Source organism: Triticum aestivum, chromosome 2A (genome assembly GCF_018294505.1).
Source record: "Triticum aestivum cultivar Chinese Spring chromosome 2A, IWGSC CS RefSeq v2.1, whole genome shotgun sequence".
Classification (NCBI taxonomy): domain Eukaryota; kingdom Viridiplantae; phylum Streptophyta; class Magnoliopsida; order Poales; family Poaceae; genus Triticum; species Triticum aestivum.
Genome location: NC_057797.1, coordinates 457,466,474 through 457,478,721, shown reverse-complemented (window position 1 = coordinate 457,478,721; position 12,248 = coordinate 457,466,474). Strand labels below are relative to the sequence as shown.

General features: G+C 43.6%; 1 protein-coding gene and 1 long non-coding RNA gene across 2 annotated transcripts; both read right to left on the bottom strand.

The window, feature by feature from the left end:
- Nucleotides 1-1,437: 1,437 nt before the first annotated feature.
- On the bottom strand, nucleotides 1,438-6,298 carry LOC123188983 (uncharacterized). The gene is made up of 6 exons (XM_044601296.1): nucleotides 5,769-6,298; nucleotides 5,593-5,672; nucleotides 4,386-4,530; nucleotides 3,424-4,200; nucleotides 2,912-2,975; nucleotides 1,438-1,807 (listed from the first exon to the last, which is right to left on the bottom strand). Exons 1-6 carry the CDS (start codon nucleotides 6,042-6,044, stop codon nucleotides 1,773-1,775), a joined length of 1,377 nt encoding a protein of 458 aa, XP_044457231.1. The 5' UTR covers nucleotides 6,045-6,298; the 3' UTR covers nucleotides 1,438-1,772.
- Nucleotides 6,299-9,930: 3,632 nt separating this feature from the next.
- LOC123185402 (uncharacterized) lies at nucleotides 9,931-10,861 on the bottom strand. The gene is made up of 2 exons (XR_006493371.1): nucleotides 10,438-10,861; nucleotides 9,931-10,272 (listed from the first exon to the last, which is right to left on the bottom strand). It is a non-coding gene; the product is annotated as an uncharacterized lncRNA (long non-coding RNA).
- Between the last annotated feature and the right edge of the window lie 1,387 nt (nucleotides 10,862-12,248).

The window sequence follows — 12,248 nt, the reverse complement described above, 5'->3', positions numbered from 1 at the left end:
CGCCGTCGCGGCCGCCATTGTCGTCCCGACGTGGTATCTCGCGCACGGCAGAGGCGGACAGCTTCAGCTGAGAAGAGAAAGAGCTCGGGCTGCCTCCGGAGCTTCAAGTGCGCTTCTTGTGCTTTAGGCCGCGGCTAAGTTGGATTTGGAGCTTGAGCTCGTTTATATAGATGCATCAAGCAAACATGCAAACTCAAGTATAGTCTGTGAGACTGTTCTCTTGGCGTGATGCAAACGTGAAGGAGAGAGAAATCGTGCAAGACTCGTTCGTGTTCTCTGCGCTTAAATTTCCACCACGCCGCGCTGCCGGTCTCACACGCGGGGGGGTCAGTTGGAGTTGATGGCCTGTTGATCCCATACTTACGACACTTGAACCGTTCATGTTTGCTCAACTAGCAGGCTGCAGCGTCAGGCATGGGTACGCGGCAGCTGATGAGAAGTGTCGCGGAAACCTGCACTAACGTGAAGGAAGACATGCTTTTGAATCCGCGGTTCGTGCTTTCAGGTCAAACCGAAGAATATGAATATTATTATGTTCAACACAAGAAGTCAATAATGCGAAGTTGTGCATCGGTGCATGATCGGTCTCCCACCCACCATGGCAGCATTTGGAGGAGGTGGTCTCCAGTGATAAAGGACGACATTGACTATGGTTATCCCAGACAGTGGTCGCCAAAGGGTTATGGACGCCATATGCTTTTCTTTAGCCTTCTCAAGACATTTGTTCAAATTACATGTCCAAGGTACATTTCTGCTTCCGTTGTGAGAACTGCAACTTGGTCATGAGACTTAATTTCTTAAACTTTACTTGTTTAAAGTTGTTGTATATATATGTATATGTTGCTGTTCTATCGGAGTTTTGTTTTGTTATCTGTTGTTCTCATCACTGAATGAGCGACTCATGTACTAAGTATATATTGAATTCATGCTACAGTCAACTTATCCAAAAGTCAAACTGATAGAGGCAGGTGGGCAATATATTTTAAGAAATTTATCACTCTATGCCAAGCGATGACGCTCCGGCTCAGTTGCATCGTGTGAGGCCTTTTGTATGATTTTCTACAGCTAGATATGCATAATCTTGATTCCACCGCTACGGACAATACTTGAGTGTTCAGGTAAACTCAGAATTAGGGACGACCATATTTTTAAAAATTGGGACAACATATATTTTAAAAATGATTTTTTGGGGACAAATCTACAGGAACAAAAGACCTTTTCACTTCAAATCGAGTCAAACTGCTTCAATTACCTTATGTGGGGTGGGTCTAACAGGTTTTCTGTTACTCTTTTTTTTTGTGGGGTTTCTGTTACTCAATTTGTGTAGATGATGGAATCCCAGAAAGATAAATAAGCATCAGGACCATACCTCTAAAATTGTCGCTAAACATGCAGAGCGTGTCTCAGATCAGGAGATGCAGATTGGTTTGAAACAAATACCATCACAAGCGCCCCTTCTTCCTAGTTACACTACTACATGCAAGAGTTGTACTTAGCCTCCAGATATAGAGACATACATACATACATACATACATACATATATATATATATGGATAGTTGGCCTGCAAAAGAACTGATGTGCCAGCCCATTGCACAACAGCACAACAGTAGCATGTTCCTCATCCTACAACACTAGCATAACTCTAACCCGTCACATAACAGCACAACTGATTCGAACACACATGCAAGAGTTGTGCTGCGTTTGATGAGATGTCCATATCGTGATTTGAGCACAAAATGTTGCTCCGATTTTCACCGCACCGTGCCGAATGTTACCTCCTCGCCTTCTTTCTAGGTCTTCCGCTTCCTGTGAACAGTTATACCACATGAACGGTCATTGGTAACGCACCACAAGCTTTCAATATTTGTTGCAGTAAATGCAAGCAGCCCTTGGTAATATAATGTCGCCGAACCAGTGTTTACGTGCGGTAAAGAAATTGAATTGAACACATGTTTTGCAGGAACTGATTACCGGTTCTAAGAGAAAAGCATTTAGCTAAAATCGAATCTATACTACTCCCTCTATAAACTAATATAAGAACGTTTAGATAACTAAAGTAGTAATCTAAACGCTCTTATATTAATTTACGGAGGGAGTACTATCTAAAACACGAGGTCGTGGGATCCATACGATCTGGACCGTTCATCTTTAACTCAAATCGAATATGTATCTCTAAAGTGGTTCAGGAATTTGTGGCACTAATCATGGTTGGCAGTACAGCTTTTCTTTTGACGAACAATGTCTGCTAAGACGAGGAGAACACAATTTGTACCTAGATGGATTTGTGGACAAGCAAGCAACTGGTACTGTGTGATTAGCCAAGCATGCTGTCCTCCCATATAAGGTTATTATCTTAGTTTTTTTTCTCAGTTTCCATCTATTTGGTATGGTACTAATCATCATCAGAAGTTGTATAACCAAGTTTTAGATGGCTTGAGCTTGAACTTTTAAGACGGATTACATTTATTCAACAAACAAACTATCGTTATTTGGCTACTGCAGTTTCGCAATCACTATGTTTACATAGTACCAGGGCAGTGGATACAACTTTTTTGGTTTAGAGTACAAAAAGATCGATGCCCACTTATCTGGACTGAAGCATGATCTTTTAACGACATTCATTACCTGGGACAACAAAATATGATGTGCATACAGGGAGTTAAGGAGGTTTTGCAACACTTAATGTTTTTACCATACAAAAGCATTAACACTCAACTATGACATTGTTTTAAGACTTGCTTTCTAAAATTTGGAGGTGGCTTCACTTTCGTGCTATATATATTGTGTAAAGCATGCATTGCGCGTCGATGATTGCTAATAACTAGTAGCAAGCCTTTGTGATGTCACTGCCACCAAGTAATAGCCGAGAGATAAAAAGTTGATGAAATTAATGCAAATTATTTAAGTAACCTTTACGACCCGAATCATGTGATTGAAGCTTATCCAAAGCAGTGATTTGAGCAACTGAGCCACCCTACATAGTTACAAGTTTACACAATTTAGCAAAGGTACATACAAAGTAAAAGATCTTGAACAACACATGATTGCTAGAGAACATCAAAGAAAGAAGGGGCATAATTACACGACTATCACTATCAAATCATCATATGATAGTTAGAGGTTATTAGTAAAAATGTTAAGAGTTCTACAGCTGGCATGCCACTCAACTATAGTGTGGCAGCATTGTAATCATCAGGAGCAAAGGTGAAATATGACAGAACATTTCATATCTAGAAACAATGTATGGTTACTGTAACATGATATGATTAGAATGCTACATGATGGTTTGTTTAGAAGAGAATTAATCCCAGAATGTAGCATGTATCATGTGGTCAAAACTGGAACCCTGTCGTAATTGATTTTCATTATTAAGTTAACTGTTTCTCATTGTGTTTTCTTCCAAGGTGCGAAATTCAACCTACCTTTTTGTGACAAGTCGGACCGGCAGGGGGTGTTGTCTCTTCAGTTGGTATCACCTTCATACACAATGTTTCGTGCTGCATTGTCTTCCTCTTGGAGTACCGCCTCTTCAATGACGCACCATTAGACATTCCGCACACTTTGCCGCTCCGTAGTCTTCTTGAACACTGAACACTTCCATTCTCTGGACTCGCCCCTTGGTTTAGTGCTTCTAACACATGTTCTGTTCCGGGACACACTGAGCTGTTGCCCAACTTGGAAGATCCATGTTCTTCTTCTATTTTATATATATCATTATTAACTAAAGTAGAGTCCATGGAGTGAGTAACAATCCTCTGCCCACTTGCATCTGTCTCTATATCTTCATGTGAATTATCTGCTCTAGATGCTTGACCATTACATGTTTCTCCAGGTCCAGGATCTTCAAAAGATTCATCAGGCATACCCATCCTATCATTACATAATCCCTCAGATGCAGCCATGTTGCTCACTGAGATATCATAACCACCACTATTGCCAGAAGGTTCCTGAATTCTTGGTTTTACATAGTTTGGAAGCCCAGGTCCATCTGTATTACCAGTAGACTCTTTGGATGTTCTGAAATCAAACTCTGTCAAAGTATGTTCCATTGAATTGGCAAAGCTGCTGCGCAAGAACTTCTCTACACAATATTCAGTTGATTTTGCTGGAGATAGTGTGTGTTCATTCACCTGTTTCATGTTAGAATTAGCATATTTCTCCCATTGAATAGGAAAACCAAGCCTGAACTGTTCTGAAACCTGCATAAATTTAATGTGGTTAGATGATAAAAGCTTGACCATATGTTAAGGTACCATCCAAAAATGAAATTCACAGGGATAAACAAGACGGACAAGGGGAACTATTTAAGTATGAAAAACTACGAACAATCATCTTGGTAACAAAAAATCTAGAACAAACTGATGTATGAAGAAAGAAAGCAAACCTCACGAGAAAATCCATTGCAATGCATCTGTTCGATATTTAATGGACCCCTAGTTAATACAATTTTGTTATCTGCAGTCTCAAGAGTACCATCAGCATGCCGCACCGTAATGGAACCAGAACTGATTACTCGACCTGCTCGATTCCTGTTAGCAAAATGAGTATGTTAATGTTATGAGGTGTCGAGAAAAACTGCTCATTAACAAGCTAACAGATGGTGTAACACTGTAGAAATTTTGAATGCTACCAGTTCTGGTGCATACAACAAATAATACAACGAGGCAAAATTTCCTATTCATGGAGATACAGTCACATAAACCAGCATATGAGTTAAAGTGGTGTTTTGACACACGATCAGAAATACAATCAAGGTTTATGGTTTTGTCTGCACTAGAAATATGATTTTTTAACACAAAACAATGAGAAGCGATGTTCTAAAAAAAACATAATCATGTTCACAGTTTATCCTCCCATTGATGTAACACTATGTAACATATCATCAGCACAACTTAATGGAGTTACATCAGTGGTAAGGTGTTTATTTTCAAAATAAGCAAATGAGCTGCTTAAACCAGGTACTTGAGAATCTTATGTTTCCCATCAACTATTTTCCACCATGTACACCCGTATTTTTTACATATGTCGGTTTCAGAAAACCTTTAAGAACTACTTATGGTAAAGATCAAGTTGGAGATGGCGCCAACAAGGTTTATGATGTATATACCTTTTCTTCAGTCTACTCATGGTGGAACCAGTTTCCAGTACCAGTACGAATTTATGTCCACTAAGATCCTAGAGAAATTTAAAAATTACACATAGTGCTGATGATATTGTTCATAATTTATGTGCATAATGATGTATTGTTCCTACTTAAACTTTGTTAGTTTTTTTTTTTAAGTCTATTTCCTTTAGCAAAAGCATAGCTGTTGACTGAATGTAAACTGTACACTCACGCCCAGATTTGCAGCATTGCAGGATGCAGCAATAGATTTTGGGTCATGATAACAATGTTAATATTACTGAAACCTGAGCGCAGCAACAAACTTGAGGCATAGGAAATCCAAGCAGACTGAGATGTAAGTACAATTTTTGGGTAAACATCCATCTACATGCGTAGCACCGCAATAGCAAACAAATTACAGCGAGGGAAGCAACCTCCGAAAAATCCGGCGGGGGGAGGGGGGAAAGATAGGGGGGAAATGCCTCACTTCTCGACGTTGTCGATGTACCCGGCAACACGGATCTTGCCGCCTTGACCCCTCACCAGCCACCAGTCAAGGAGCGCAACCTAACCGAAAGAGGAAAAGAAGCAGGGGAAGACGTCAGGCCCAGTGCTTAGCAGGACGGAAGCGAAGTGAAAGGAAGAGGGGAAGTGCGAGCGTACGCATCTCTGCACGGTGGCACAGTAGGTGGGAGCACGCACGGAGGCCGGCGCTGGGGCACGAACCGCCGTCCCGTGGGTGGAGGCACTCACGGAGGCCGGCGCTGGGGCACGAGCCACCGTCCCGTGGGTGGAGGCACTCACGGAGGCCGGCGCTGGGGCACGAGCCGCCGTCCCGTGGGTGGAGGCACTCACGGAGGCCCGCGCTGGGGCACGAGCCGCCGTCCCGTGGGTGGAGGGGACTGGTTCGGGTTTGGACGCCATGCTCCGTGTCCTCATTTGAGAGATTTTTGGCAAGGGAAATGCTTATCGGTAGTGGAGGGCAAGTGGAGAGGACCAAGACTGGAAGGTCGACGGCGGCGGCGGCGGCGGCGCTTGGCGGCGGGGGGAGACTCGAGACGCCGGAGAAACCAAGAGGTGGCGGAGAGAAGGGCATGAGGAGCTTATTTCGGTGTCCTTTGCTTCAGTCTAAAAGCATTTGCACGCGACTCTCCTCACCGGGAATGCACTGGGCTACAGTACAGCTGGGCGTGTCCACCAGAGACGGGCAGCGCTAGGCATTAGACTGCTGATGCCCAGCCTCCCATCAGACCACTCACGAGCCCTACGATTAATCTAATCTGATGCGTTGGCTGCCCCGCTTGGGCAGTAATTTCTCGTGCGTACATAATCCAGCCTATATAAACTGCTTCCACAAATCATGCACTTTATTGGGCCAGCCGTTAAGTGGGCCTCTAATTACATGTAATTATTTGGCGATAATCAACCTTGGATTTATTAGGATGCAACTTACAGATTTTAGGTAGGTTGCTCGTTAGGAAGCGAAACTTTTAACCAACACCAAATTTGCATCAGATGCACGTGCTTCCACCTCTGTTTGTAATTCGATTATGTTTGCATTAATTGGAGAATTTGCTTATGCGGTGAATGTCTGCTTCGATTTATTTGAAAAAATTTGTCCTATCTAACACTATATTATGTTTCAGAAACATGACAATCTTGCTCTCATCGACTATCTTTCCCTAATAATAAAGCACGGATTGACTCACTGGGTTTATCGTCATAATACGCTTTTTTTCTCGTGTCATAATACGCTTTTACGATGTGTATAGATAAAATCGTAATATAAACGAGGTGGTACTAATTTGCCTGACCTCTCTGGCCCAAATACCCCTCCCCGCTCCTCCCACCACGATCTCCGGAGGCGCTCCTGCGCCCCCCACCTCCCACCCGACCGCCAGCAGTGCTCTTGCACCCCAACCTCCCACCCCAACCTCCGACGGGCCCCTGCGCTCTGCTCTGCGGTCAAGCCCCTGTCCTGGCTGGTCTCCTCCCTGCGCATCACCTCGCCAGCAGCGCTAGGTCGGAGGCGTACCCCGTTTAGCATGGTCGTGGCCGATATGTGCAGCTTCTCGGAAGAGGTCGTGGGGGAGTGGAGGCCACGCCAGCGAGGCGTTCCCACCTACTAACCCGGCCTTCGGCGGCGCTCCTCCCGCCCCGACGTCCAGCGGCGCTGCGAAAATGGAGCCCAAACTACTGCTTCTCTCCTGCCCCGTCCTGCCTTCGTTCTCCTCCTGAAACTCGGAGCAAAAGTCAACTCGAGTCAGAAAGTCTCTGTTGTGTCTTGCTCAAGCACGCTATCAAGCGGTGCTGGACATGGACTCTATATGAACCGCCATGCTTTGCTGCATAAAAAGGCCTCACACCTATACGGAAGCATATAATCTGACTATTGTACAATATCATCGTTCTACGAACTCCGTCGGAAAGCCGATCGCCCAATCTCGCCGTTGTACCAACTTCGTTAAACGATGGCAGCCACTGTTCCACCTGAGGTATGCCGTACAATCAGCAGTTTCTGATTAAGCAAACAAATGATCACTTTTAATTTTGTTATTCCTGCTGGTTTTCTATGAAGTATGAAGCATCCAAACAACAATTTGATGATGATGCAGAATTTAAAGATAGGGTTCAACAAGCTTGATCTTCTTAGATGCAGAGCCTAGAAAGATCGTGGTCTTCTCATTCTCTTATAAGCGATATAAACACTACAGGGAGGGGAGTAGAAGACGGCAGGGATGAATTTGACCACGTTTACAAGCTCTTAGATTACATCTTGAAGAAAAGGTATTCTTAGTTTCTAGGGCATAAAATTGATAGAGGCTACAACCAAATTGCCACTTTTCCCATTTGAAAAGCATACAAAAAATCTAATTACGCCATGTTTCAGTCTGTTAATTTACTATTCAGCCAATGCAATATGTCACTGTTACTTCCATGGCCTCTTTTCTGCAAGGAACAAGGGGTATTTAGAATTCTATATCTATTTCTGAAGTGCCTTGTGATGGTTGGTGCTTCATTAGGGAGGAGGCGGAAGCTGGAGTGACAACCGTGGTGCAGGAAGTGGGGTGTCATGGAGGCGGAGTTGGTCAGTGCGAAGTTGTGCGAAGCGAAGCCAGGCTACGCAGACAAGCAGACAAAGGGCGAAGGTGGCTGGGTGCGTCAGATGGAGGCCCTGGGACAAGGTGGTGAGGTGAAGAGGACGGGGTCGAGAGCAGCTGCAGTGCGTGCATCTGCCCCCCTTCATTGTTTTTTCACCAAGCCTACATAAAATCTATCAAATTGTTCAGGATAAGATAGCTGAATATATCTACCTCTGGTTAATTTTATTTTTTAACATGCAAGTACTTTATTCAGCTGATCAGGTCTTCTTTTGCGTCCATTCCTCAATTGTATTCACTGGTTGATCGCCATGCATCGAGAATGTGTCGTCTTGATGCATCTATCAACATGGGTTATAGATCGAATTATCAACAAGTATGGTGTTAGCCAGTGTTACCGTGCTCTAAAACTATGCAATAGTGATCTAAAAAAACATAAATATCCAACATAGTGGTGGACTTTGGCATTTTGTGTTTTTGTTATGACTTGCCTTTGAATATTTTGTTAATTTTCTAATTAATCTTTCCTTACCAGCACTGTCAGGGTATGATTCACTATAGAAATTTTGATTTAAGATCTCAATGATGCCAATTCTTTACATACGTATAGTTGGTCAGCACCTACTTTCTGACAACTATATAGGAAATTTGATTGAAGATCTGATTGATGGCGAATCTAGGTATATTCAGCTCCTGCTTTCTAACCCATCAAATATTTTGGTATGCATTTATTTTCCCCTCATTAGTCAGATGCTTGCTGCCATTGGATATACAGTGACATCATTCTTTATTTCAGAAAAGTGATTGCTCCATCAGATTCACATAAAAAGAAATTGCACAACTGCTCCGGTTCTGATATCTGATGCAAAGGTGGAGTAATTGACTGACTTTTTTTTCACTCACTGCATAGGCAGCGTTACAGTAGAGATATGTTGTACTTCTCAGCATTATGTTCTTCCCTCAGTCTAAATAGTTACTGTTACTAATTATTATGTTCTTCCCTCAGTCTAATTAGTTAGTGTTAGTTGCCTAAATTAGAAGGGCAGTGGTAGCGAATTTTTACTTACAAAGCAAGTGTATTCTTTGGGCTTTTGGTCATAAAGGTGTCTTTACTTCTTAAAATTGCTAATTATTCTTTTTTGCTCACTCAATTTTGGCGGTTTCTCTAACCCGTTGCAACGCACGGGCTCTTTTGCTAGTAGTAATAGAGAATTGCTTCGAATATGCTTCCATCAAAAATGAAAAATTATTTCCCATGTTTCATAAGCATCACGATTTTGCTTCCATCGACTAGAGAATTGCTTCGAACCTTCTTCTGTTAAAAAGGAAAAATAATCCATATGTTTTAGAAGGATCACGATCTTGCTTCCATCGACAAGACGACTACTTCGAACCTTCTTCTGTCAAAAAAGAAAAATATTCCACATGTTTCGGAAGGATCACGATCTTGCTTCCATCGACAAGACGACTGCTTTGAACCTTCTTCTGTCAAAAAAAGAAAAATATTCCACATGTTTCGGAAGCATCACGATCTTGCTTCCGTCGGCTAGAGAATTGCTTCGAACCTTCTTCTCTTAAAAAGGAAAAAACTATCCACATATTCCGGAAGCATCACGATCTTGCTTCCATCGACAAGGCGACTGTTTCAAACCTTCTTCTGTCAGAAAAGAAAAATATTCCACATGTTTCGAAGCATCACGATCTTGTCTCCATGGACTAGAGAATTGCTCGCAATAAAATGTTGTTTTGCTTCCATTAAAGAGAAACATATTTTGTCTCCATGGACTAGAGGATTACACATGGTTCATACGAATTCTTGGTTAGTTTACAAAGAGAGAGAAAGTTCTACTGCCAAGTAAAGTCAATTTGCTTCCATACATAGAATTTCGCTAATTCAAATGTGACCTAGGCATCGTGATTGAAGGCGGGATCCACGACGCGGGCGGGTAGAAGCTGGGGTGCCCCTGCCCAAGCCCCTCGATCTTATTTGCCATGTCGTCCTTGATGTTGTATTCCCTGACAGTCTGAAGCATCTGAGTCGTGGAGGAAGTAAGACGGTGACAAATCTGCATCCAGGTAAGAGTATCAATTGTTTGCATCGTACAGTTTTGAACTATGAAATTGACAAGAATAAGATAAATCAATAGATAGTGCAGCAGGATTGTTGGCCTTTCTGAGACATGCATTGTGGCCATGAGATATGGGAATGGGGCACGAGGAAGGTCACCGACGTGCAGCCTCGTTGAACCGGTGGTGGAGGCAACGGTGGAGGAGCGCATATAGCAATTTATCAGATTGGATCTGCCGCTTGCCGGAGTGGTCACAGCGGCTGCCTTTGCGGAGGATGCGAGCTGCTACAACCACCTCTTGCTGATGTGAACGCTGAATCACTGCTTAATCCCTGAGTAGTGCATGTCGTGGAAGTATGGAGATGGAGATGGGCATGGCCAGAATGACAGGGAAGCGAACAATTGGGGATTTGTTTTGATTTCCCCACTAATCGTGGGTGCATGATTAACGGGTTAGTTGGCACCTTCCTTCCATGATTAATGGGTGTGTGGGAGTGGGAAGCGAGGGAGAGCTTCTCGGCCATGCGATGGAAACCGAATTGAGGGTATAGGATTGGTCTGAGGATGGGAAACAATTAGACGTATGAGGAGAAGTGTTTCCCATAGAAAAATACCAGGCCCAGATAACACCTCCCCAAGTGAAAATATCTATGTATCCTTCCAGTAGAAGTAATCTATTTCCCTTCCGTCAGCTCCCCTCGCGGCTCGTTTCCTCTCCCACGCATCCCCTTTCCTTTCCAAAGCGTCCAACCAGTCTTGCATCTCCGCCGCCCACCTCTAGCAAGATATCATCCTCCCCATCCTTTTTCTCGAATACGCATGAGAGTGCGTATTATGTATTAAAGGAGGAGTGGGGTAAAGAGCCCCTCCACATTGGTGTTACATGATCAATTTACATGAACCCAACTCCACGCAAGTTACAGATAAGCCTATCCTCTCCCTGGAGCCCACATTGTCAACTAACCTAGGAAAGAGGCTATGCGTCCTTTAAGCAGCCCAGCTTGTTTCCACGTCCGTCCCTCGTCATCTATCCTACCAATTACATGGCTTATCGATGGTGTTGCTCCGTCAAAGACAATTGCGTTGCGGTTGAAAGGATCGATATAGTTGACTAGAGGGGGGGTTGAATAGCCAACTAACAATTTTTAACTTTTCTTTACCAATTTAAACTTTGCATAAAAGTAGGTTGTCTAGATAAGCAACTAGGTGAACAACCTATATGATGCAACAACAACAAGCACACAAGCAAGCAAGGGATATAACATAAATAAGCTTGCACAAGTAAAGGCACGAGATAACCAAGAGTGGAGCCGGTGAAGACGAGGATGTGTTACCGAAGTTCCTTCCTTTTGAGAGGAAGTACGTCTCCGTTAGAGCGGTGTGGAGGCACAATGCTCCCCAAGAAGCCACTAGGGCCATCGTATTCTCCTCACGCCCTCACACAATGCGAGATGTCGTGATTCCACTATTGGTGCCATTGGAGGCGGCGACCAGACCTTTACAAACAAGGTTGGGGCAATCTCCACAACTTAATTGGAGTCTCCCAACAACACCATGAAGTTTCACCACAATGGAATATGGCTCCACGGTGACCTCAACCGTCTAGGGTGCTCAAACACTCAAGAGTAACAAGATCTGCAAGGGATTAGTGGGGGAATCAAATTTCTCTTGGTGGAAGTGTAGATCGGGGTCTTGTCAACTAATCCCTAAAGAATCAACAAGTTTGATTGGCTAGGGAGACAGATCGAGCGAAAATGAAGCTTGGAGCAACAATGGAGCTTGGGGATAGAAGAGGTAATCAACTTGGAGAAGAAGACTCCCCTTATATAGTGGAAGAACAAATCCAACCGTTATCCACCAACTCAGCCTGCGAAGCACGGTACTACCGCACCGAAGGCGCGGTACTACCGCTAGGGCACACGGTACTACCGCAAGTCATTGCGGTACTACCGCCCATGCAACAGAATCCAAAG